This window comes from Rhinolophus sinicus, linkage group LG02, assembly GCF_036562045.2.
Source record: "Rhinolophus sinicus isolate RSC01 linkage group LG02, ASM3656204v1, whole genome shotgun sequence".
In the NCBI taxonomy this organism is placed as follows: Eukaryota; Metazoa; Chordata; class Mammalia; order Chiroptera; family Rhinolophidae; genus Rhinolophus; species Rhinolophus sinicus.
This window is the reverse complement of record NC_133752.1, coordinates 159,121,456-159,149,003: the sequence shown is the minus strand read 5'-3', so window position 1 is coordinate 159,149,003 and position 27,548 is coordinate 159,121,456. Positions and strand designations below refer to the sequence as shown.

The window sequence follows — 27,548 nt, the reverse complement described above, 5'->3', positions numbered from 1 at the left end:
CAAACAAAACACCAAAATTTGATGAAAAGTAGAAATCCACGTATTTAAAAGCTCAAAAACTCCCAAGCACAAGAATCCTAAGGGAACTACACCAAGGCATATTGTGACCAAATTGCTCAACACCAGTGATGTAAACAGAAAACCTTAAAAGCAGCTTGGGTGAGTGGGGGGTAGACACAGTATGTACAGAAGAACAATAAGGACGACAGGAGGTTTCTTATCTGAAATACTGTTAAGTAAGAAGGCAGTGGAACAACAACCTTCAAGTACTGTAATTAAAATACTGTCAACCTAGGAATCTACTGGTAATGAAACTACTTCTCAAAAGCAAAGATGAAACTCTTTCTGAAATTCAGATGCTGAAATAATTAATCACCAGGAGACCTGCACTAAAATAAATGTTAAAGAAAATTCTTCAGGCAAAGGGGAAATGATAGCAGATGACATCTATACAAAGAAATGAAGAGCACTAGAACAACTTAGATGAAATAGACAAAGTCTTTGAAAGACACAAACTACCCAAGCTCACTAGGAACAGCCCAAAGAGTCCCTTATCAATTCAAGAAACAGAATTTGTAGTTAAAAAACTTCTCACAAAGAAAATTTCAGGACCAAATAGCTTCACTGGTGAATTCTACCAAACATTTAGGGAAGAAACAATACCAGCTCCAATCAAACTCTTTCAGAAAATTGAAGAGACCACTTCTTAATTTACCCTATGAGGCTGGTATTATCCTCAATCCAAAACCGGACAAAGACATTACAAGAAAAGAAAATTACTGATCAATATTCTCTATAAATAATGCTGTATAATTTCTTAACAAAATTTTAGCAAATCTAATTAAAAAAATAAAAAGTGACAGAACATCAAAACCAAGTGGGGTTAATCCCAGAAATGGGATAACATTTAAAAATTGATGAAAGTAATTTACCATATTAGCAAAATTAAAATAAGAACCATGGAAATATTTCAACAGATACATAAAAAGGATCTTGTAAAAATCCAATAGTGATTCCTGAGTAAAAACAAAACAAAACAAAAAACAAACAAAAAAACTCTATTAAATTAGGGATAAAAGGGAAGTTCTTTAACTCGAAATGGGGATTTATGAAACATTTATGCCCACAGAAAACATCACACTCAATGGTGAAAAGCTTTTAGTTTTTCCTCTAAGATTAGAAACAGGACAAGGATGCCTAATCTTGCCACTTTTATTCAACAGAATACTGGAAGTCAGTTACCTAAGCCAGACAACAAGTCTAGAAAAAAAAAAAAAGAGGAATCCAAATTGGAAAGGAATAAATAAAACTATCATTGTTTGCAGATAACATGAAAACCCTAGAGATTCCTCCAAAAAACAGATAGAATTAATTAATGAATTCAGTAAAGTTATAGGATTAAAAAAAATCAATGTACAAAGATCCATTGTTTCTAAATGAATGAATGAATTAAATTCATTCACTAAAATAAATGATCAGAAATTAAGAAAACAATCCCATTTGCAATTGCATCAAAAAGCATCAAGTACATAAGAATAAATTTGCCAAGGAGGTGAAAAACCTGTACAATGAAATTAATAAGACATTGACAAAAGAAGTTGAGGAAGACGAAAATAAATGGAAAGATATTCCATGCTCATGGATAGACTTAGTATTGTTAAAATGTCCATACTCTAAAGCAATCTATAGAGTCAATGTAACCCCTACTAAAATTCCAATGCATTTTTCACAGAAATAGAACAATCCTAAAATTTGTATGGAACCACAAAGACCCTGTATAGCCAGAGAAATCTTGAGAAAGAAGGCCAAAGCTATTGCGTCATGCTTCCTGATTTCAAACTATATTAAAAAGCTATAGTAATCAACAGTATCATATTGGCATGAAAACAGACACATAGATCAATGGAATGGAATAGGGCACCAAGAAATAAACCTACACATATATGGTCAATTAATTTACAACAGAAGAATATACAATGCTGAAAGGAAAGTCTCTTCAATAAATGATGCTGGGAAAACTGGACAGCCACATGCAAAATAGTGAAAGTGGACCATTATTTTACACCATTCAAAAAAATCCATTGAAAATTGGATTAAAGACTTGAACATAAGACCTGAAATTATCAAACTCCTAGAAGAAAATATGGGAGGTAAGCTCTTGGACATTGGTCTTGACGATGATTTTTTTGGATTTGACACCAAGAGAAAGGGCAATAGAAGCAAAAATTTTAAACAGGTGGGAAGACACCAAATGAAAACCCTCTGTGCAGCAAAGGAAACGATCACAAGAGGAAAAGGCAACCTATGGAGCGGGAAAAATATTTACAAATTATATTTCTGATAACGGGTTAATATACAAGATATATAAAAAAACTCATATAATGAGTAAAAAATCAAACAAATGATAAAAAATGGACAGAAGATCTGAATAAATATTATTCCAAAGAAAATATGTATGTAAATGGAAAACAGGTATATGAAAAGATGTTCAACATCACTAATCATCAGGGAAATGCAAATCAAAACCACAATGAGATATCACCTCATACCTGCTAAGATGGCTATTTCCAAAAAGACAAGCAATTACCAGTGTTGTTGAGAATGTGACAAAAAAACAAACAAAACACCACCAAAAACCCTCATGCACTGTTGGTGGGAATGTAAATTGGTGCAGCCACTATGGAAAACAGTATGGAGGTTCTTTAAAAATAAAAGATAGAACTAGCATATGATCCACCAATTATACTTCTGGGTATTTACCTGAAGAAAACAAAAACACTAACTTGAGAAGATAGCTGCACCCCTATTTCATTGCAGCATTGTTTACAATAGTCAAGACATAGAAATAACCTAAATGTTCACTGATGAATAAAGAAAGAAAATGTTGCATATATGCACAATGGAATATTATTTAGCAATTGAAAAAGAAGAAAATCCTGCCATTTGTGACAAAATGGATGGACCCTAGGGGCATTATGCTAAGTGAAATAAGTCTACCAGACAAAGACAAATACTGTATGATCTCACTTATGTGGAACCTAAAAAACAAACCAAACCAAACAAACAAAACCAAAATCCTAGATACAGAGAAGGGATTGGTGATTGCCAGAGGTGGGGTTGAGGGTTGAGTGAAATGGGTGAAGGTAGTCACTTCCAGTTATAAAATAGTAAGCCATGGGGATGTAATGTACAGTATGGTGACTACAGTTAATAACACTGCATTGTATATTTGAAAGTTGCTAAGAGTAGATTTTAAAAGTTCTCATCACAGTGAAAAAAATTTGTAACTATGCATGGTGACGGGTGGTAAGTAAACCCACTGCAATGATATCATATCATATGTATATATGATATATATACATATACAATATTATTATGCTTTATACTCGAAACTAATGTTATATTTCGATTATATCTCAATTAAAGAAACAAAAAACAAAAAAGAAGGAAAAATGGTATTAAAAGATACTAAAATATAAAAAATTTCCTTTCGTCAAAAAAAAGCTCCCCACAAAATTCTTTTAGGTTAAATCCCTCAAAAATAAACAAATATATAAACAAACCTAGAGGTAGCATCATACTTAATAGTGAAAGAAAGACTGAATGCTATTCCCTTAAGATCAGGAATAGGACATGTCCACTCTCACTTCTTTTTAACATTGTACTGGAGGGTCTACCCAGTACAAAAAGAAAAAAGGAATAATGAAATGTAAGCCTTCCAGATTGGAAAGGAAGAAACAAGACTATCTTTATTTGTAGATTCATCAGATTTTCTACATTGAAGATCATGCCATCTGCAAATGAAAACAGTGAATTTAATGACTGTAGAAAATATAAAACTATAGTAATCAAGAGAGGGTGGTATTTGCATAAAGACAGACAAAACGATCAATGGGATAGAATATATATTCCAGAAATAGACTCACACATATGTGATCAATTTCTTTTCAAGAAAAGTACAAGAACAATTCCTATTGAAAGGATAGTCTTTTCAGCAAATGGTGCCTAAACAATTGCATGTATATACATTGTTTTAAAAGGAACTTCAATCCACATCTCGCAATATATACAAAAATTAACCCTAAATATACCATAGACCAACTATAAAATCTAACATTTATAAAACTTATAGAAGAAAATATAGATTATCTTTGTGACCTTGGACCACAGAAAGATTTCTTGGATACACCATGAAAAGCATGATCCATAAAGGAAAAAAGTGGAAAACTGAAATCAATCAAAATTACAAACTGTTAAGAGAATGACAAGACAAAACACAACTGGAGAAAATATTTCCATACCACATATCTTAAAAATGGCATATCCAGAATATATAAAAAACTATCAAAATTCAGTAAGTAAGCAAAAACTCAAATTAAAAATGGGGAAGGATTTGAACATACATTTCAACAAAGAAGATATACAATGGCAAATAAGCACGTTAAAATGATGTTCAACATCATTAGTCATCAGGGAAATGCAAATTAAAACCAAAATGAGTCACCACTACAAACTTACAGGGTAAAATTAAGTCTGACCGTTATCAACTGTTAGGATGTGGAGGAACTAGAACTCTCAAATGTTGCCCAGGGAAACATAAAATGGCACAGCTACTGTGTAAAACAGTTTGACAATGTCTTAAAAAGTCAAACATACATCTACCAGATCATCCACGCATTCCATTCCTAGGTATTTACCCAAGAAAAATGAAACCATGTCTTCGCACATGTTCATAGCAGCTTTACTTGTACGAGTATTAGCCAAAACTCAAATGTGCATCAACAGGTAGATAGATAAACAAATTATGGTGTATCCATATAATGAAGTACTACTCAGTTACACACACACACACACATGCACACACACTTTTGATACATACAACATGGATAAATTTTAAAAGATTTAAGGCGAATAAAAGAATCCAGACAAAAAAGGTATTATGTGCTCTATGATTCAATTTATATAAAATTCTTGATAATCCAAAATAATCTATAGTAACAGAAAACAGATCATTGATTGCCTTGGGTCTGGAACTGGGTTGGGAGGGGTGTGAAGTATGGATTACAAAGGGGCACAAGGAAACTTTGGAGGTTAATTGAGATGCTCATTATCTTGATTGTGCTGATGTCAAAACATATGTCAAATGTTTCACGGTGTCAAAACATATGTCAAAACTTTATTAAATTGTACCTTACTTAATAAAGCTGTTAACAAAATGAACAAACAAAACTGGTACATTTATACAACAGAAATCTATGCAGCAGTTTATAGAATGAAGTAGGGCTAATATATATTGAAGATTTCCAAGATATTATATTAAATGAAAACAAAATACAGAATACTGCAAGTAATCTGCTACCATTTGTGATTTTGTTTTAAACAAAAAAGAATACTAAACCAACCCATCCAATAATTGTTTCTACATGCAGAGAGTATCTGCAAAGATACCCAAAAATTGATAAGAGAGAGACAGAGGCAGAGACAGAGAGAAGAAACGAGGGAGGGAGGAAGAGAGAAAATGCAAGAGTGAGAGAAAAAGAGATGGGGGTTGGCTGGGGTTTGGAGTGGGAGAGAAACTCACTTTTCACTGCATACCTTTTCGAAATATGATTTTTCCCCCCACAAATGTACCACTTTTAAAAACAATCATAAAATTGACTCCATTTGGGGGGGGATCCATCCTACAGGAACACTTGTGGAAATGCCAAAAGATCTATGTACAAAGGTGTCCACTGAACCATTGGTATGTTAATGAAATTGTTTAATGCAAACAAAAGTTGGAAAACATTGCCTATATTTAATATATTTTTTTAATATAGAAAACAATAGCCTAAAATGCACATTGATTCTCATTCTCCCTCTCTTCCCTCCCTCCCTCTCTTCCCACCACCTCCCCTCTCTTTCCCCCACCCCCACACATGCCCTCTCTCAGAAAAATCTGAAAGTACACAGACTGTTGACAACAATTGTCTCAAGATAGTTGTAAAGGGGGAGGTTAGGGAGACAAACAAAGAAGGGCGAGGTGTGTACACTGACTTACGTTCTAAGTTTCTGAATTGCAAGAAATTTTTTTGGCAATGAGTGTGTATTTCCTTTTAAATTAAAAAGTCTCAATGAAGATATGTATTTCTATTTTATTGAGCTAATAACTGACATGTAACTCAAGGAAGATGTTTAAAAATTTAAGCAAATTATTGGTTTTGGTTTGCAGGGCCACCACCATACTAGATGTGAGAGTGTACTGGTTTGCACCAGACTTAAGATGCTACTCACCCTTTTCCGCGCTTCAGATTTCTGGAAGCACTCGTGCTGTATGAAAGTAGCTGCAGCAGAAATCCTGGCTGGCGGCGTGTGGTCTGCATCAAGCATACTCACTGCCCGCTCCAGAGTCATCTCCATGTCGGCATTCCTAGACAAACAGTCACGGATTCAGCAAAATTCCAAACCTGCTCCCTCCTGCCTACCAACCTGATCCTCCAGAGATGACTCAGCTAGAGTCAGGAGGCACCTAGACCATCTGAGCCTTGGCTCTTCTTCAGCCAAGAGAAAAATCAGCACCTAGATCAGAAGGTATAGGAAGCCAGTGGCAGAAATACTCCAGCTCTGGTCGGGTTAGCATCAGATGTCATTGAACTGAGCAGAATCAGAACACGTACCAAAGAAAGAAAGTGAACTCTGTTTAAGATAATTACATCTTAAAAAGAGACTTTAAAGGCATGGTAAGACTTTACATGGAATTTAAAAGAAATTTGGCCACAGAAATTGAAAAAAAATTATTGCTATCACACCTGTAGAAAAAATACCCTCCCTCAAAAATCATCAGATTTTTCTCAAAGCTACTCAGAATCTGTTATTTCTCCTAAAACTTAGTTTAAAAAAAAAAGTATTCTAAAAATGTTCTTATTTAATGAATATAATAGTATGCATACAGTAAAAGCCAGGAAAAATGAGTTTGTTTCGTTAAAGTAAGTCATACTGATGTGACAAAATCCATCAGGAAAGGTAATGATTATTACATGCAATTATAAATATGCTTTTTCTTTAAAAAAGTATACATATTCTATTATTATTTACTTTGCCAGTGTAATGACATTGAGTTTATGTCTAGCTCATAGCATACTTTTGTCCTTTACTAATTGCAGGCATTTATAGTGGTGATGAAGTCTTATGCAGTTTGATGCAGAGAGGATAATTTCCAGAGGTCAACTAAAATTGTCACTTGTAAAAAAAAGATAACTCCCAAATGCCTCAAAGAACCATATTGTTTTCTCCCCTTTTATCTCTGTCAGGAGGGTGACTAGGTTAGGAAGTCTATTATCAGTGCAGTTTGTGCTTCCTTAAGCATTGCCTCAGAGAAACTATACTCAGGATGCTAACATCTCAGAATTGTGGCTAAAGACATGCCTTGAAGGTAATCTAGGACCCTTTTTGGCTTCAGAGAGGGTTATGATTGATTCATTCCAGGTAACAGAGACTCCAAAGACATCCTAGGAGTGTGTTTTCCAGTATCTGTTGGCAAGCACAGTGAGTACATGCTCTCTTATATCAGGCTAACTCTCAATACATGCACATGTGTACAGATGTGTGTCTAGTACTGTGAATTGTGTGTCTGTATACGGGTGAGTGTGGCACAAGCGAGGGGATAAATTAGCCTCATGACTAAAAGCTAATATCCACTGCATCTGAAACACATGTCCAAACACAGAAGTGTTACCTCATGAGTATAAAGGTATTACAAACGAAGCAGAAAACAGTCTGGCATTGATACCAAGAAATATATAATGACCTTATAAATGTTGTGCCTCAGGAGTCAATTTAATTGGTGAAAAAAGCAGGCTACTTCTATTAAAACCAGAATCTGAGTAATTTTTAATAGAAACACACCTTTTAGAAGAGATGGAAATAGTTTACATGAAGGGACTCTAATGTCTTTACAGAGAAATCAAAACTCTTAACAGTCTCGATTTCAATGGCAATTTTAAGTCTTTACCATCCACCACTGCAGGTTTTTCACTGATGGAAGATCACTCATAAGAAGAGCCTTCTGTTTAATGCAGCTTTTTATTATTGTTTTTTAATATTCAGTCATTAATCCACTTCGTAAGTCATAAATGGCTTACGGAAGTCTGAATTTTCCAAGTCTCTAAAACCCCCAAATAATTCCATTACTTGAATCCTTTATTTTCCTGAACATGATTCACAAAGAAGCCCTGCATTCACTGCTAGCCAATCCAATGCCATTTTACTTTATCATTAAAAACAATTCTCAAGCTGAATGAAAACTTCCTCAACAGAAAGTTTGCTACAGCTATTCAGGGCACCGATTTTTCTGTTTTGCTTCTGTGAGATCCAACTCTCCAACACAATGTATATTCTCATCGCCGTCTGGCTCCATCTCCTGCCATCATCAATCCCCTTGCCCCACCTCTGATGACTACCCCATCCTCTAGTCACTAGGGCTTTTAATTCTTCTCTAAACACTGTGTGTCTCTTCGCAAGCCACTCTCTTGGAGTTTTCTAGAAAGCCCATCCTTCTACCTAATTCTTACATGTTTGTCAAGACTCAATTCAAATGTCTTCACTTCTGTAACATCTTTCCTGTGCCCCACCCCCAGCTAGAGCTATTCATTTCCTTCTCTATTCTCCTACAACACTCCTCCTCTCCATCCGTCTCTCTCTCTCTTTTCCCCTCCTTCCCACTCACTCATAAAATGCTTCTTGAAGCCTGCCAAAATGTGGCTTGGGAAGAGGGTTGGGGGCGGGGGGGACATCAGGAAGAGCAGTTGTCCCTAGGCCCCATTATCCCCTGAACATACTCTCCAGAAGTGAGTCTTTTCAACAACTTTACTTAATATGTTAAAATGATGCTCATATAAATGAAAAAATATAAGAGGAAGCAGGGTAAAACAACCTTGGTCAGAATGAGATATTATAGCAATAAATAACAAACGGTGCTTTATGTGTGCGATCCCTCAACGAGCACGGCTGCCAGCTAACAACACAGCCTTGCCGCAGGCAGGCTGGTTCCCGGATTATTAGAATAGAGCCACACCTTCCAAGGCCAACGGAAGGTGCGATGATGAATGGAAAGCTCCTGCATGTTGTCACAGAAGTGTAGGAAATGTAAATTCCTCTGCCTCACAAAGATTTTAAGTATGATGAGAGCACTGCTTTGGAAAGATGACTTTGGAGTGGATATGTGTTTCTAGAGACAGTTTTGAGGGCACCATAAGTCTTAGAAGCAATAAAGCCGTGAACTGGGCTGCTAAAAATGAAAATGGAAAGATATAGTTGAAAGAGACTTAAAGAATCAAGGAACTAAAGAAGTTGGCAATTAAGAGGATGTGCAGGGAAGTTACTATGACATTTTGTCTACTCTGTGCTGCTCTATGTCACAAACTTAACTGGTGATCCCTCGGAGATCCAGTCTCTCTCCTTAGTCTCAGCACATGGATTTCTTGTTCTCTGAATTCCTACATACACTAGAGTATGTACTGCACAACCTAGCACTTGATGATGTCTTACTTTTTTTTTTCCACTGATCCTCTCTAGACCTTCATATATGCCACTCAATTTTTCTCTCTTCTGTTGCTCACTGCAGTGCTGGGTACACTGGAGGAATCTAACCACCAGTTCTCATTCCCCCCATAGGCACGGAAATCATAGTTTCAGAAAAACTGATCTAGAATTTTTTTATTTAGTGATTTCAAGAAATCCCCCTTTTCATCAGTCTGATGGAGAACAGGTGTTAACTGTATCTCTTTTACTCCCATGTCTTGGTTTTCTGCTGCATTATTGTCTGATCAGCCATTCTTCTTTGGGAAAGAAAGAGCCATTGTTTAAAACCTTATGTCATTACATAGGTTTATAGTTGTATCTAGCTACTCTATAGGAATGTTCCACAAATGTGAAAGAACACTTTACAGGTGGGACTTTCACTAGGCATAAAAAAATACATTCCAAAAACAGGGGCTGGACAGATCTGAAATGTGAGACAACGGTAGGGAAAAGAGAGCAGTCTCAGGTGCAGGGCTCCCAGGGGACAGCCTGAGGGAATGAAATGAGCCACAGGGCACAGCAAAGGAAGGAAGTCAGGCACAGATGCCACCTTGATCATTTATTTTCCTTATTGTAGGAAACACCGCTGCCTTTCCTTTTCATAGCACAATTTTCAGGAAGAGTTCATTTCTATGATTTTTGATCTCTAGGATGGCAACTTTAGGAGTTATCAAGAATAGGTTTCTTGCCATTTATTTTAAATTTCTTGACCCTGAGTGTCCTTTCTATAGAATATAATTAGAATATAATTATTCTAATAAAATTTACCCTGTCCATTAAAACAATAACCTGAAATAGTACGGTTAATACTTCTAGAATTTGAGCAACAAAAGAACCTAGATGGTAAAACATAAAGAGTTTATATTTCATTTCCTCCTTCTTTAATTCCTTCATGCTTTTACCACACATTTATATAGTGACTTTTATGGACCTACCTCTGTTTAGGTTGCCGAGACTATAAAGATGATAAGACACTCTTAAAAGAAGCACAAAGTCTAGAGGGAGAGCAGATAAGTAAATGAATAACTACAACATATTATTCTGGTACACCCACACAGTACAGCTAACTGGGGCACCCAAACTAGATTGAGAAGGGAGTGGTCCAGGAAATGGTAGTATCTGAACTAAACCAGGCAAAACCAGAGCTATTAGGGGAAAAGAGATGGATGGATGGATGGATGGGAAGAAGGAAATATATGAGTATCTTCCATTAAGGGACATAAAAGAGGTTTGAGTGTTTATGCAGGGGTGTGTTTGGGGATGGTGGTGATGAAGGGAGGAGATTAGAAAGTGATGCGACTAGAGTGATAAATAGGGGTGATAAACATGGGTCTGGTGTGCCATGCTAAAAAGCAGGCAAACTTGGTGCAATTACAGAAAGGTTATAAACTGGGGAGAGAAATCAACAGATCTGGGAAGGTCACTAAGAGTCCTAGAGAAGGGTTCTGAGTGAACGGGACCAGAGACAGAGAGACTCATGCAATGGAGTTGGAAAGAAGAGTAAAAGCGTAAAAACCATTAAAGAAATATGGCTTGGTGATATGTGACTGTGGCGGGAGAAGAAAAGAATGACTTCCATGTTTGTAAACGGTAGGAATTTAGTATGAAGAGATGGTTAGGAGTAGAAGGCAGGCAGAAGCTGATAAATTTAGTTTTGGATATACTGAGTATGGAATGCCCAGGAGATTGTTAGAAATACATACACATTTAGAGTTCAGGATAGAGGACAGAGCTGAAGATAAAATTCTGGGAATCACACGATACAAGTGTAGTACATAGGGACACCCTGAAAGAGCACCAATACTTGAAAGAGAAGGATTAGCAAAGATGACTTCTTTGGGTGTGCAGAAAAGTCTTTTCAGAGAAGACTAAGAAGAAATGTCTGGATAGACAACTGGAAAACCAGGAGAGATTGGTGCCCTGAAAAATGAAGGAAGAGAGAGTTTCACAAACAGTAGTGTCAAATACTGCCCATAGGTTGAGGATTATAAGGACTGAATATGTGTCTGCTTCAGATGCAGCAACACAATAGGCACTGGTACATTACGGGGAGATTGTTTCAGTCAAATGGTGGGGACTAACACCATATTGCAGTGGGCTGATGAGAGACTGGGAAGTGACAGGGTGTTTTAAGAAGCATGGGGGCAGAGACGAAGGAAGAGAAGAATGCCAGTTGTTGGCATGATAGTTTTGTTATTGTTAAAATCATTCTGTTAAAATTGTGCCCAGCACAAATCCTAGAATACAGCAGGCATTGAATACATTTTGAATTATCCATTTAAAAGCCAAGATCAGATTTTTCCTCAACAAATAATTACCTCATGCATTTACCTTCTTTATTAGTGTGTCCACATTGACAAAGATCTGATTTCTACAGAAATGTTTGAAGTCTCATGCACAATTTTGCTTTATAAAACATATTTCCTGCTTCAAGTTTAGATTAGCCCTAACATGTTTTATCAGCAGTACCCGCACAGTCAATGAGTATACTGCAAAATTTCACTTAAAGCGATGATTAAAAGTAAAAACTTCCATTAAGCAACATTAGAAATCAAACAAAAATCACGTATTTAATCTTTTACCATAATGGTACTACATTATTTCAAGAGTTAGCGATTTAATTATCCATCCATTTCTCAACCTTTCACTTTCTAACTTTCTCCCCAGTTTATGAAATTTGTGTTCTAGCATTCAACTTGAATAAGGGTTATATTCCAAAGACCAGATTAGACAAGCCATGAAGTAAACAGGAGGCAAAGGAATGACTTTAAAAATTTAATTTTTTAAATTATTCAGTATTGCCAAAAAGTACCCGCAAATCACTGATACTAGAATCAAAAAGTAAAAGTATCAGGTATAAAAGGAAGGAAAGAGACATCTAAAAATTAGCTGCCTTTGCTTAGTTCTGTCTTTTTATGGTAGTGACTATCAATATAACCTTTGAGGTCCACTTGGAATAAGCCAGAAATAAGCATTTTTGTCTTTTTCCTTCCTTTATTTCAAGAAAATGCATGCAATTATCCATTTTTTGGTCTGCTTTGGAATTAACTCTCCTTCAGAGCATATTTTCACACAGCCAAGAGGTAACCATCCCTTCAGTCAGCATCTAATTTGGAATAACAGATGGACTAATCGTTAGATTTCCTTGCAAAGCTCCATATGAGCAGGTAACCTGGCCTTGGTCCCTGAGGTAAATAGGTTAATCTGTCAATTAGGCAGCTGCCTGAAAAGTCATTATTTTAATCACTTATCTCTGGAAACCTTTCTCTGCAGCCCAAGAAGTGCCAGCTCACGCTGTAAGGGCTGTGGGAACAGAATGTGCTGGCATTGACAGCCCTGCAGATTGAGAAGGGGACTCACCCAAGCTGGGAGTCGGTGAAAGTGGTTCTCTCCGTGAGCATGTTCCCACTTCCTCCTGCTGCCACTTGGCCAATGGTCATGTGCGTCCTCCTCCCGCCTGAATCCACAGTGACACTGGGCCCGGCTTCCCTCATCGTGCGGGTGCTGTGGAAGGAGCTCTGATGCCAGGAGGACCGAGCGGCCCTGTTCTGAGTAACGGCCTGCAAGGGCACCAGCGGCCTGCCCTGCCCTGGGGCAGGCCCTGAAGTCAGATAGTTCTCTTTCTCCAAGAGGTTGCCCATGCTGTGGCTGGTCCCAGGCCTGGGGTACGTGAGCACCACTGGGTTGACAGGGGCACCGTCAAAAACACTGTCATTAACAGACCCGTACTGGAACTGTCTGTGGTAAGTGTTATAGTAGCGCTGTCTGCTCACAGGCCCGGAGGTGAAGCCAACAATTTCTGAGCGAGCATATCTTGGGGGCATAAGGAGGGTGCCACCCCTCCTGCTCTCTTGGTGCCGCAAAGCGTGCCTGGCTTGACTTCTCTGGCTGTACTGGTGATCGCTGTGTGAGTAATGAACCCTCTCAGGGCTGCTGTCTGGAGAAATCTCAAGTCTCCTCAGAGGCTGCCTCAAGGATCTTTCCTCCACTGACTTCTGTGAGCTGTACTGCGCAGTTCCTCTCCCCCAATGACCTTCGTAAGCGGTGGTTATGCCAGACTGCATGAAAGAGAAATCAAGTTAAATGAGGCATAAATCAGTTTTCATCTTTGGTGAAGACTATTCCAGCACTCTTACAAAAGGTGTCCATTTCTCTGAACCACATGGAGAATTTGGCCCCTTTCTGGGTAAAATCTGTTTTTAAACAGATTAACTGGGTTAACTTGGTTGACTAGTTATTTGCACAAGGAGTTGATACTGTTTAAAGCCCCCAGTTTGCTATGGTGTCCATACAACATCACTCTTCTCATAATTCATTTAGGAAATAATAGTATTTGGGAAAGGTAACCTTAAAAAATAATCTATGGACGTTTAAAAATGTTTCCATGGTAGTCCAATAACTGGGTTATATTCTTTGGTATCCTACCTTTAGCACGTCATAGGTTTTAGTAGCAGGGGAACGCCCGCCAGCAAAATCATTTTCAACCAAGTGTAGGTTGTAGACATACTCAGGAACGCTGCTAGTTCGGTGAAGAGTTCCTGCAATCAAGCATATATTGAAATAATATAAGTGGCCCGGTCAGTAGTTGAAGATTGTATAACAACAGTATATTGTAAACTTAAGCAATTGAGGTCTTCATCAAATATTAGATTTATATTGGTGTTTTTAAGTGCTGGTTTAACATCACCCTTGGATGTGGCAAATGACTAAAGGTGATCACAATATCCTCTACAAGCTTTTCAAAATAAAAGTTGAGTTAAAAATAAAATATGTATACATATTTCATTAATTTTTTAGGAAAGAAAGGGGAGAAGAGATTTTTTTCACAAAAATCCAAAAATGTTTGTTATAATGCTGAGGAATTTGGAAATCACTTATTGGCTTAGGTGGTCCGTACTATAAAAGTTCCGTTTGTTTAGTCAGACGAGAACTCTATTCCTAGTGCAGGAACTTGGAAGCTTCCTGAGAGGTCTGTAGGTGTAGGTAATGAATGTAAGAGTGACTCAACACTACTAGATTAGATAGCCTGGATAAACAGGGTGGCTCAGTATGGTCAAAGAAAACAGGGACCAGCTTAAAAAGACCAAGCCGGGGATTGAGGTTTTTGGCCTCATGAGAATGAGGCAGGAGAGAAATTAACCTCTGCCCTACAAATGAGTGCATCTGTGCAGTCACCCAGGTTGGCTTGTTCTTAGTTTGGTCGTCTAACAGCCAGCACACTCTCCTGCACACACTGAGGAGGACACAGGCCTTCCTGCTTTGCTCTGTGGGGCCTACAGGGACTCTTAACTGATGCACATGTCTCTTAAAACACTCCTCTGAAGAGGGGGTGGTAGAAGACACTACTTTGTCATTCTCCCAGCTTTTCATTTGTTCTTTTTGTGTAATCTCCCACTGCCTTACCAAAAAAAACCCCCAAAAAAACCTTACCAGAATAATCAAAGATCTCTAAAACCTAGGTAATTTCTAGTTCCCTAATTTTAGCCAACTTTTTGCTGTCATGTAGCATTATTTTAGAAATCAATTAACTCTTCTAGGCTTCAGAGACTTGTGAAAGATACCGAGAATAAAACAACAGTCAGTCTCTTTCCAATATAACTGGAACACACTTTTCCATTAAATTGCTATAAAGTCAACATTTCAAACACTATCAATAGATTTACAAGTTATTTTGAGATGGAGAGGGAAATGGAAATTGTTGTTGCCAGAGAGCTAAAAAGTATGAATCCATCCCCAAATATGTTTGTACATGTGTCTTATTTCCTGGAGCCAAACAATCTGGCTGATAAACAAATTTCAGACCTCAAGGGGTCGTGGGGGAGGCAGCTGCAGGTTTGTGTCACTCTAAAGACCAGGGAAGTTGAGGGAGGCCAGGCCTCTCCTGTTTCTAGGGGCTTGATTTCTCTACAAGGGATGGCAAAGGTCAGGCAGCCCCTTAATTTTTAACTTCAGTGACAGAGAATTCCTGGAGCCTGGACACCGAATGAGGGAAAGGAATCTTCTGTAGGACCCTAGGGTGAAGGCTGTGAGTGGCCTGAAGCTCTCAACCCTGAATGCCTACATGAGAATCCTGCCCACACACAGTACATAGCCCCAAACTCCACCCTCACTGTTCCTTCTCTTGTCCCCATCCCCCACCCAGCTCAGGCTCTCAGAGAGGCAGGGATGCAAGGGTCCTGCTGGTGTGGGAAAGTAGGCTAGCTGGGCAAGTCCAGGGAACACCCTCACTCTAATCAGGAAGGGTCTAGGGACCAGGGTGCCCTCAGCACTGGGGACGTAGGGTGAGAGGCAGGGGAATGCTTAAACTGTGCCCTTCTCCAATAAACAGAAGACTTTTCTACCAAGGTAGAGAGGCCAGGCAGAAAATTATTGGTTAGTTCATATGTAAGAAACAAAATGTATTATCTTTAAAAAAAGTAGTTTAAGGGTATCCATGTTCGAAAGTTTAGATTGTAACCGAATATATGAAAGTCAGGGGCAATCTAGAACAGGAAAAAAAAAAAACATATATGGCATATGTATTAATTCCTGTTACTCTATAATAAAATGGCAGGTGATGAAAGGGTGCAATTTTAGGAATCCAAGAAACTTGTTTCAATGGGCCCCTCCAGTCCATCATCCCCTGCACTACTACCCTAACCCTACTTCCAGGAACAGGTAGACAATGAAGAACAGTTAATACTGCCATCTTGAAGCTGAGATTTCTGCAAGGATTTTAAAAATGTGTAAGAATCTTTGGATAGGACCCCAAAAAAGTGTATCCTATCAAAATAGCTAATCGTTGAGTTTTGTAATCAGGCCTGTTGAATGAAGTAAAATGTTCACCTCACATTGTTGCTGGGGGTTGTAAGGCTTTTTAAGGTTTCTTACACGAACTGCTTACATTTCAATATTTTCTTTCAGGAGCTCAAGTTATTTTATGTTTCTTTTCAATATTCTGTAATGCAGAGCCAGCTATTATCATCTTTCTTTATAAATAGGTAAAGTTAAATTACTTGCTTTAAATTGCAAAGAGATTTAATATCAGATTTGAAATCTGGGTTCCTCCTTTCCACTGGTCTCTGCTGTTGACTGTAATGGTGGCTTTTCTGAAATTGCCATTTATCAATGCCCTAGAGGGATTGTCATCATAGTTTTTGATACGAGGACCCAAAACAATCATTCTCTTTCCTCTAGAACCTTTGCCCGGGCAACTCCAAATACTCTATAAATACTAGTTCTTTACCTGCTGACATTAAGTCCTTAAAAGGAAGCTTCTCCTTCAGTTTTTAGATGAATGAACTGAGACCAGTTTACTGGTTCCCAAAATAGCTACAAAGTGGTTGTTAACAGAGAATAAAATAAGATTAGATCTTTAAACCTTAGACTCTCTTCCTTTGCAAGTAAGGTTGTGACTCTTGATATTCAACCGGCAGGCTGGCACAACAGATAGTTTCTCTGGTTCAAAGGCCAAATAAATGAAAATAAATAATAAATAATGCAGATTAATTTGTCTGGGCCATCATGTTTGAGATAAGTATAGTGGATTAAAAGTGAATTAGCAGGGCCGCCCTGGTGGATCAGGCGGTTAGAGCTCCATGCTCCTAACTCCGAAGGCTGCCGGTTCAATTCCCACATGGGCCAGTGGGCTCTCAACCACAAGGTTGCCAGTTCAATTCCTGGAGTCCCTGGTGGGCTCCGCCCCTTGCAACTAAGATTGAACATGGCACCTTGAGCTGAGCTGCATCCCGGATGACCACAGGGTTGCCAGTTCAATTCCTCGAGTCCCACAAGGGATGGTGGGCAGCACCCCCTGCAACTAAAATGAACACGGCACCTTGAGCTGAGCTGCGCCCTCCACAACTAAGACTGAAAGGACAACAACTTGACTTGGAAAAAAAAAGTCCTGGAAGTACACACTGTTCCCCAATAAAGTCCTGTTCCCCTTCCCCAATAAAATCTTAAAAAAATAAAAATAAAAAAAAAAGTGAATTAGCAGCTGTATTCAAAGAAATTTTGAACTAGGGGGAGTTTTTTCTTAAAAGGTAAATATTAATCAGAATGGAAACATCTCTTTAAGGCAAGTCATTATCTTCTGTTCAGAGAATAAAATATTATATGTATACATAATAATGACTATTGAACATATAAAATAGTTCAGCCATGAATTATTCTTCTCCAAAAACAGAAAAAAGGAAAGAAAAACATATACATACATCCTGCTTTAAATAAATGGAACATGAAAATCCACATTTTCTAACATGGAAAATGAAGGTGGGGTTTATTTCAAAGAATTTGTTTACTTCACAAAAGGAGTTAGGTACCTTCCTTAAACTGAAGAAATTTGTGGAGTTGGTCTGGAGCCTCCATTTTACTGTTTCTGGGTGTCTGGATAAATCACTTAGATTCCTCAGTTTCCCTTAATTCCAGCTACTAATAGAGTTGCTGAGAGAGAGGTTTACCTGAGAAAGCATACGTTCAAATGCTTTTAAATTTGTAAAGCAACATGCAAAAATGAGGTATAGTTTTTAAAACAGAATTTGGATCACACTTTTTCTTCAATTAATCTATTCTAGAAGGAAAGATAAACTAGTGTGCAAGCTTTAATTTACACTGTGTTGTATCTCAGAGTTTTTATTCTGGCAAATTTACCAGTGGTATTGAATTTGACTTTTTCTGGTTATTTTTGACTGACCCAGCCACTGGGAATTATAATGACATTATTGTGATTTTTTTTTTTTTTTTTGCCATTCATCTCACTTGCACTGTGCATTGTGTGCTTTTGGTGTTTCCTAAAGAAGGTGATGATTTATAGGGAATATTTCAAATGAATGTTAATTCAGGCAACATTATCCAAATCTTTTCTTCTAAGAACACCATGGACATTTTATGGAGCCCGCTTTAAGGGAAATGAAGGAAGTAGTTACAGAAAAACTTTAAACCTCACCCTCCCCAAATAAGAAGCAATTCGGGTCAAAGCAATTGTCGGGGTGGGGTGGGGCTGGTGGGGTGAAGGCAAGGGGGGTTGGTTTTGATGACAGGATTCCAAATTGCTCAGAAGATGGCAAAGGTGTAGACCTCACAGGATAATGTAATTTTCTCTTTCCTGGTCTGAATTAGTTAATCTGAACTATAGGATCCCTAAGCAGCAGTTAGGGGGGAAATCTCATGGTTTCTGGTCATCTATGCAAATATTATCCAAAAATAATGGATATTAGGGTTAAAAACAATAAGTTGATTTCCATAATCAGTGTTTTCTTTGTAGGTTTTTGTGGGCAGCTTTATTACCTAATTTGTTAAATTTAATATATTTATGAAATCGAATCGACATGCCTCTATTTTGACATGATTACTTATATCTGGACACATCTGGAAAATCAACTACAACTTCCCTTATGTAAGTATGAGAATTGTTAAACAAAGAAACAACCTCTACATAACCTGCCTCTATTGGAGAGAAGAGTGGTATTCTCATTCAGCAAAGCATCTTTTCTTTCAAGTTTCTAGCACTCTCTGAGCATGGTTAAAAAACTGATTTGGTTAACACTCAGCTCCAAAAGCAGAATTTGTAGAGACAGAGGTATAAGAAATTCCCATGAAAACAGGTATAGTTAAATGTATGCACAGAAATCAGTAGGCATTCACTGCTGGTATTGCTCTAAATGCTCCACTTAATTTAATTGTGCTCACAAGCAGTTGTCTTCACAGTATGGATTCACAATGGTCTTTTTGGTGGAAAGAAAGCTTGAAAGTCTAAAAGCTGCAACCTTCTGGTATTTGGCCTTTCTACAGCAACCTCTAGATAACACCACCTTTTTCTCCACCTACCTTAAAAAGATTTAACTTCTTCTATTAGAGTAAAATTGGGGGCATGCTATTACAGGTAAGACGTGGCATCTTAAAAGTTATTAGAAGGAATCTGTATAGCAATTCATATTTAAATGGATCTTTAAAGTCATTTAACAAAAGTAGGAACTTAAAAGAAAACACAAAATACGTCAGGACACATCCAGAACCACACATCAGGAGGACTCTGAGTTGGTGCAGCGTTTTTGATTGTCTGTACAGGCATACAACATAGGATTGATTTATTTGCCTGGACTTCCATGAAAAAAGAACATCTTCTTCTACTTGTACTTTCTAAGAAAAATGACCAGATATTTATGGAAACCACAATTTCACACCTTGCATACCCATTCAACTCAGATAAGCACTTGCTAAGGCTGGAAAAGGAGGAGAATGTGTTGGTTTAAAGAAACTATGGTGAACAAATGCAGTAATGTTTGTTGTGACCAGTTAACACAGCTCAATCAACCCTAAGAAACAACTCAGTGGATCTAGTGTACGGCTGGGAAGTACTGGCTACGAGTTCCTACAAAGTTGAACATGCCGGGGGCAGGTGTTGATGGTACAGTGGTGAGTATAGCTGCCGTCCAATAAAGTTGAATATTCCAGGGACAGACCAGCTCTCCTCTGAGAATGGGCCACATGCTCCAGGTGCCACTGTGTGACTAGTCAATGAATATACCAACCAGCAACCAGAAGTCCTTATTTTTCAGGAGCTCCCTAAGCAGTTTGATGTTATGCTCTGATACATCAGTTTATGGCATTTTGGGGGCAATCTTCGAATTACTGCTTTGGATAACCACAAAAATACATATTTAAAAGGCCCTTTCATACTGCTGGTGTCTATATCAGATATTTTGAGTTGGCAGAATATGTGATTGCAGAATTTGTGATTATAACCAGTAACTCTGCACATTGGCGAAGTACTAAATTGATACATTCTGGAAGTTTCTAAATCTCTTAATTCCTGTAATTTGTGTCCTTTGGCACTCCTCCCAATTCATTTGCTCACATATTCCATAATGATTACTTTACAACTGCAATGACTAATATCACATTATACCCACAATGATGCAACTAACAGGCAAAGAAATCAAATGGAACTCAGAAATTTAATTTCATTTTTTTTTCCTTAAAAAACTCGCTACAGGTTTTTGTAATGGGTCTTTTGTATTTTCACAGCCTCACTTGCCAGGACTAACCTCTTCCCTCCCAACTGATTCATAACTGCTGTCCCTTCTCCTTTAAATCCACCACATCTGCTAAATGTAGTTTCAGAAAACCCCTGCATTTTTCATGTTTCTCCCTGCTGAAACATATTCCGTGACTCACAATGATCAAATCTTTAACTTGCACTTAAGATCTCCCTCTACAATATAAGGTGGAGGAAGGGTGAGGGAAGGCTGCCTATTTGAGGGCACAACTGAACTGAGTTTTGAGAGACTTGTAAGAGTTAACCAGGTCAACAGAAGGGAGGGAGACGTGCAGGCAGTAGGGATAGCAGTAAGAATACCAAACAAGATAAATCACACACGTTTGATGGGACGTGGGAGCAGTGGTGATAGGATGAAGTCTGAGAAGTTGCAGGCATTAGATCACAAAGAACTTGGAATGCCATTTGGAATGAGGATTTTATTCCTGTAGCTAACAGCAAGAAACCGAAGGAATATAAATTGGAAAATGATTTGATGAGATTTCAGCAAGTTAACTCTCGTAGTTATGTGGAGAATGGATTGGAGCAAGGCCAGATTAAAGCAGGAAGAGGCTGTCTTGTCTTCCAGGTAAAATTTCACCTCCTTGACATAAAGAATCACATCCTTTACTACCAAGTCTAGCACAGTCATGCATCAGCACTTGACAAGTTAATTGTTGATTAGTCACATTTCCTTGTATATTCAAAATATCCTCGTTACACAAATTCAGTTTGCACTTAATCCTTCCGGCCAACGTCTATCCTGTAGTCGCCACAGTGGAGCCAAAATGTGAGGGCGGCAGTTGCATGTGTGGAACTGGCGGCAGTTGTCTTGGAATGGAAGATACTCAAATCTTTCCTACTGCTTCTCTGTCATTCCGGGAGTAAAGAGAGGAAGGAAATTTCCCTCCCCCAAACGTAGGTAGGCTTCCTTTCTGAGTGATTAGAACAGCTGACTATGTTCATTTTGCAAGGTTGATTCTACATCTGGATAATGTATATTGACTGTCATTCTCTCATCTGTATGGCTTGTGTATGTATCTGTAATATTTTGGTGGCCTATACTAAGTTCTGATTATCTGTGAAGGAAAGTTCCCATTTTCCTCCTTCAAAGAAAAAAAGGTAATCAAGATACAATAATTCTGATGTGATCCTTGTATTGTGAGATTTAAGATTTAGTGGGAATAATTTATTAAGCTTCTAATGAGCAACATTCTTTTTTAGAAATCAAGGAATTGCAGAAATTTGGTTATGACGATTTGGCCAATTAATATTGTTACGCCTAAAGCTCATTATTCCAAGAATATAAATATGTGGATTCTTTCAATGGTAATGACAATTGTCTTTTCTTTTTTCGAAATACACATTTTCATCTAAGTCTACATATTGGGTTCCCTAGTTCATCTTTAAGAACTTAAGAACATAACAAGTGTTTTTATGTCCAATATTCAATCATCACTAACAGTATTACAAAGATACACAATAGATTCCTTAATATTTCTATTGTAAGAGGACCTGAAATTCTGTTATGATTCTTACCCTAATAAGTCAGGGGAGTAAGAAGGCTCCCTCTAACACAAAGATTACATTTTCTCCTAATTTTGTCTATTCCTACTTGCAACACCGCCTTTTGCCATTTACTTCCCCAGGAGAAGTATAGTGTTATGTCCTCAGACATTTGTGGACATGTATAAAATAGCTGGGAAAACATTTATCTCAGAATTCTATAATTTAAAATTCTTCACTGTCATTTGAGATGGAACCAAATGATCTTATCACAGGCCATATTAATCAAGTCTGATTTTTAAATTCCAGAGGTTTCAGCACCATATTTGTTATTATATTTCATTACTATCATAGATAGGTTGCCAATAATATGTTTGTTTTCTCATAAAACAGAAAGCAAAGCTTTTAATAATTTTTATTGATCAGACCAGAAGTTTAATTTGAATATAAAATCAATGTTAAGTACTTGAAGATAAAATAATGTAAATATCTATCGTCTTATTTTAATACATGGGAAACAATTTAAAGCTGATATCCAAAGAAACATTGTAGGAGAATGAGCCAATGTGAACGACAAATGACAAATACCTAGAATATCTAATTCAACTGAGCTACCCTGTTCCCGTGATTGGGACCACCAGCACAGGGCATAGATAACATTAATGGAGCCCTTTAAAAAGCCTAAGTGAACAGACTTCTTCTCTTTAAGGTAATTTCCTGTATCTTATCTGTGACACATAGAGCAAAGAACTTTCATAATCACACACTGTTACTGTTCACTGATTCTGATGCATACCTACCATGCCCTCCCTCAAGACCTTATCCATAAATTATGTATTCTCACCATTTCTAAGGCTTGGGAGTTTATTGTTTGTAATCACCATTGTGTTAAAATTCTATTTCCTTTGACTAATTATAATCAGAAGAATTTCTTTAAAAAAGACACATTTTTTGTACTCACTGCAATCAATCTGCTAGACACTGGACAAAAAATGGTCTATGGACTATATTAGGCGTACATGGAGGTACATTAAATTAGGTGGCACTACTGACACATTACATTCAGACCAACATGACCATGTCCCTGCCACCCCACCAGGGAACTCTTTTCTCCCTCATCTCTTGATCCCTCCTAGTTTCTGTACTTTCTGAACGACTAGTCACCTAGCTTCCAGAATTGCTTCATTCCCGGAATTCCTCTTTGACAAACAGATTTCATACAGGATTTGAACATCTAACTCCCCTCCCCTCCCCCCGTAACACTTATTAATTGCCCTTTTTTGCTGCCTTTTCAGTCTTTTCTCTAGATTCCCCTCTGATCACAGAATTCAAAACATCTTGGCCAGGGAAATCATCTAAGTAAATGGCATGCCTCAAGTTTTTAAGGTGGCTTTTCAAGGAAGTTGGAAAATTTTATTAGGATATTGTTCATTGTGTTTTACAAGTATTACATACAACAATTTACAACATGACTTTCTTCCTACGCAGGCACCTGGGGTTGGAGAACAGTGTAGCAAGTAGTAGTACTTTCAAAGGAACTGTAATAACGAGGATGTGGACACTCAAAATTTTCCCTTTGCTAGTACTTGCTAATTTTTAGATGTGTTCTCTGTGACTTTTATGAAAGAATTTTTTAAATTCCCTACAATACAGTCTCATTTCAGGATGCTGCTATACACTTCTGACTCCCTGCCCCCACACCCAGGAGTTACAGCCAACTTTAAAACGTTCAGCACAGTTTAAAATAAAAGAGTGATTTACAATAAAAACCACCGACCTATATTAAGGCATTAGAAAGAAATTGACAGGTTAAAGATCCTTGCAGAGTATTTCTCAACAAATCAATGCCATTTATCTCATTTCTGTTTTCAGCAGACTATCTGCTGTCTTAATCTTACAGGTATGTCAACAATTCAGAATTCTCCAGGGCCCTGGAGCTAACAGCAGTTAACACCAGGGTCGTTTCTTCCCACAATTTCTTGTGTTGATACAGGATTCTTTCCAGGCCAGCACTGTTTCAACAATTGTCTGATTCAACTTTAGAGACATGATAGTAATACAGAAATAGTAAAAACAATGCTCACAGCCATCAAGAGCCCCTAGACCTTTTCAAAGAACTTTAATTAAAGCATAAACCAACTGCCCCTGGTAATTGTTCCATGGAGTGTTAATGTTAAATTCCTTTGAAGCAGATTAGTTTTTTGAGTCTCAGAAATCTGAGGCTTTAAAGTAAGTAGGTGTTGTTTGCTGCCTTATCTCTCTGCCTGACTTGCACTTCTGTGTAGGCTGCTGAATGCATTTCAGCTTGCTGGGAAGCTACTGTTGTAATCAAAATATTTCAAGCACTTTGTTCTTTAGTTGGAAGAGCCACTCAACCAGTTGCCCTAAACATTTGAGCAGAAGCACCATGACAATGCCCTGTGCTCTACCATATCAATTCTGTGAACTATGAAATATTCCTGTTATTCCCTCCTAGAACGGTCTTCCGCCAACCACTTCCCTATGTCCAATCCTATTAGACTTGGCGGGTCTAAAATCCCAATTCCTCCAAGAAGCTTTTCAAAATTCTCTTCAGCTAGTGGTCTAACTCATCCTCCTAAACGCCACAATGTATTAGCTGTTCTTTTGGGTCGCTTACCAGTTTGTGTTTGATAATGCGTCTTTTAGAGGGAGGCTTCCTTCTTCAGACTTAAAACTTCTTGCTTTAAAGCAAGCAGTCTATGTTTAATTCAGCACCTGCAGTGCCCTGCACACACCGACTCATTTGATAGTCCTTGAATTCACCAAGCAACATGAATTCACCATACATATTATAGAGAGGCTAAATCACATGTGGGTTTCGGACTAAGTGTCCAGTAAATGTTGAGAGACCAACACATTCTTCATATGTGAAATGGATCTTTGTATCTATCTCATGTAATTGTTTTAAGGATATAACGAAATGCAAACGTATTCTTGAACAGTGTTAGGTGCATAATAAATGCTCAGCAATACTCCCTTTCCTTCTGTTCATTCAAGTTACTGTTGAATGAACTGGTTCATTCAAGTTGCTGTTGAATGAATGGCTGGTTGCTGTTTCTAGCTAGCCATTCTCAGGGGTTAAGAAAGAATATCTAATGTGCATTCCTTGCATCCCCCAAGCAGAAGAATCTAGTTTGGTTTCAGTTTAGCACCGGCCTGCACAGAGTAAAGAGGTGGAATGACTCCACTGGTGAAAAAGTGGCCACACTTGTTCTGGAGTCATCAGACTCCTAAACAGTAAATGTGGATTCCTTTTTCTCTGTGCATTGTGGTAGTTCTGTGTTATCTAGACCTCCCACTCTCTCAGAACCACCTCAATTATATTTAGAGGAAAATAGGATGGGGCCATAAAGAGGCTTAGGGTCCAATAAAAATCCTACTTTGTACTAATAACCAAGAAGCTTAACAATATATAATAACTGATGGGTGGTTTAAAAATTCAGGCTTGGGACTTTAAATATCAGTTCTGCTCCTTACTATATGTGGGAACTTGAATGTTACATAACTGCTTAGTTTCCTCATCTGTAAAATGGGGATAAAAAAAGACTTACCTCACAAGTGTTTTTGGATACATAAATAACATAATGAAGGCAAACCACAGTTCTTGGCACATAGTAGGCACTCAATTACATTATTTAACTATAATCATTAAACATCTCTTTACTTTTCAAGTATATAAACATTGACTGCCTGATCCTTTAGGATTCTTTTACACAAGTTGAAAACAATAAAGCCTCCCTCCCAGGTCTGCTGTTTTCAATCTCTAATCTGGTCTTTTTTTCTTTTTCGTCATGGGTTCTCCATATGCTGTTGTCCAATTACTTCCTAGAGAAACAGTTCAACTTCCTAGAGAAACAGTTCAACAAACTGATATCCCAACTAAATTAATTGTTCAATTTCTTTCCTCTTCTCTTTTCTGTAATAAGCCTATCATACTTTTGTAATGAAAAAATAAATTAATAAGAGGCATGGTGTGGCTCTGATCATCTGACTTATTTAGCAGGGGAGAAAATGACATATCATGTTCTCTAATTTTCAGCACTGATTTCCCATCTTCCCCTTCCACCTCCCCTGGCTATCGATTACTGATATAGTGTGTTTTTAAACCCCCTTTTCCTTAAAACCTCTTTCACCTCCAAGTTTAATTTTTTGGAGAGACCAGCGCTGTGTCCACGAGTGCGACCGCAGCTTCGCCGAGGGGATGTTGCAGCCGGCGGGGCCAAAACACCCTTCCTCCTTCCCCTCTTCCTCGGCGGGGTGGTGTGACTGTTCCCAGGCCCAAAGCCTCCTACCCAATTTTTTCACTTCCTAGATCAACCGCTCGCTCGGTACACGGTGTGGAACGCCCCGAAGTACCTGGGCGAGGCATCGCAATCCCAATATACAGTTCGTAGGAGGGCCAGTACTTTCAGGTTTTTTTTTTTTTTCCCCAAAATATTTATTGGGGTCACAGACTCTAAAAAATCTAATAAAAGGTAGGGGTGTTTTCATCTAGAAAAATGATCATACCGAATTTCTGCAGAAAATTTCAAAGTGTTTATAACATTCCCGGAGTCTCCAGATTAAGACCCCTGTAAGGGGGTCAGGGGGGGATGCGACAAGGGGGCCGAAGAGAGCAAATTTAGGAAGGGGTGAAAATCTTGGACTGAATTCTTTCACTTAGATATATACGTACATTTAATATACACGGATACATATATGACAGAGCTGAGTAAGAGGTTATTTTAGAAAAGTGCTTTCCCCAAGTAAGCGGGTCTGAGTCTGGAGGCGCGGCGGCTCATACAAAGGGACGACGAGCAACAGGTGGGCTGAACACCAGGTCCTGCACCCACAGGAAGCAGCGAATCGAAGCCACGGGGCTCTCCGGGTGAGGGAGGGGTGGCGAAGGAGTAAGGGGTAGGATCGAGGTGGTGCAGGGGGGCGGCGGGGCTCCACTCACCGTTAGCCAAGAAACTGCGGCCCTTCCGGGCCAGGGTCTGTTGCACCTGCTCTTGGATCCGCAGGCTCTTGGCCGCCTGGCCGCTGCGGCCGCTGCTCCCCGCCAGCTTCAGCTTGGCCTCGGAGGGCAGAGCCAGGCTGGAGCTGTCCAGCTGCCCCAGAATCTGCTGGCCCAGGACCGTCCGGATGTAGCCGCACTCAGCGGGGGAGCCGGGGGCTGCCATGGGACCGGAGAAGGCGACCGAGCCGCTTGCCAGCCGCGAGACCTGCAGGAAAAGCTGCGGCGGAGCCGGGGGCACTGGTGCGATCCCCGCCCCGCCCCGCCGTCCCGGCCCCGCCTGCGGCCCCGCCCCCCGCGCGGGTGAGAGGCTTGAGCCCGGGGGAGCGCGGCCAACGGAGCCCCTGAGTCCAGCCTCCCCCGGGGAGGAGGCGCGGCTCCAGCCAGGCAGGCGCACTATGCCTGGGAGCGGGGGCGGAGCAGGCCGCCGCTAGCGCAGATACCTGGCCA

At 38.8% G+C, this 27,548-nt stretch overlaps 1 protein-coding gene across 1 annotated transcript in view; it reads right to left on the bottom strand.

The window, feature by feature from the left end:
- The window catches only part of PKP2 (plakophilin 2), a 77,144-nt gene extending 49,869 nt beyond the window's left edge, over nt 1–27,275 (bottom strand). The window contains exons 1-4 of the mRNA XM_019736575.2: nt 27,042–27,275; nt 13,984–14,096; nt 12,919–13,616; nt 6,274–6,409 (exon numbers count right to left, since the gene is read on the bottom strand). Of these exons, the coding sequence (XP_019592134.1) occupies nt 6,274–6,409; nt 12,919–13,616; nt 13,984–14,096; nt 27,042–27,264 (1,170 nt within the window). The 5' untranslated portion in view covers nt 27,265–27,275. The remainder of the gene's footprint in view (nt 1–6,273; nt 6,410–12,918; nt 13,617–13,983; nt 14,097–27,041) is intronic.
- Between the last annotated feature and the right edge of the window lie 273 nt (nt 27,276–27,548).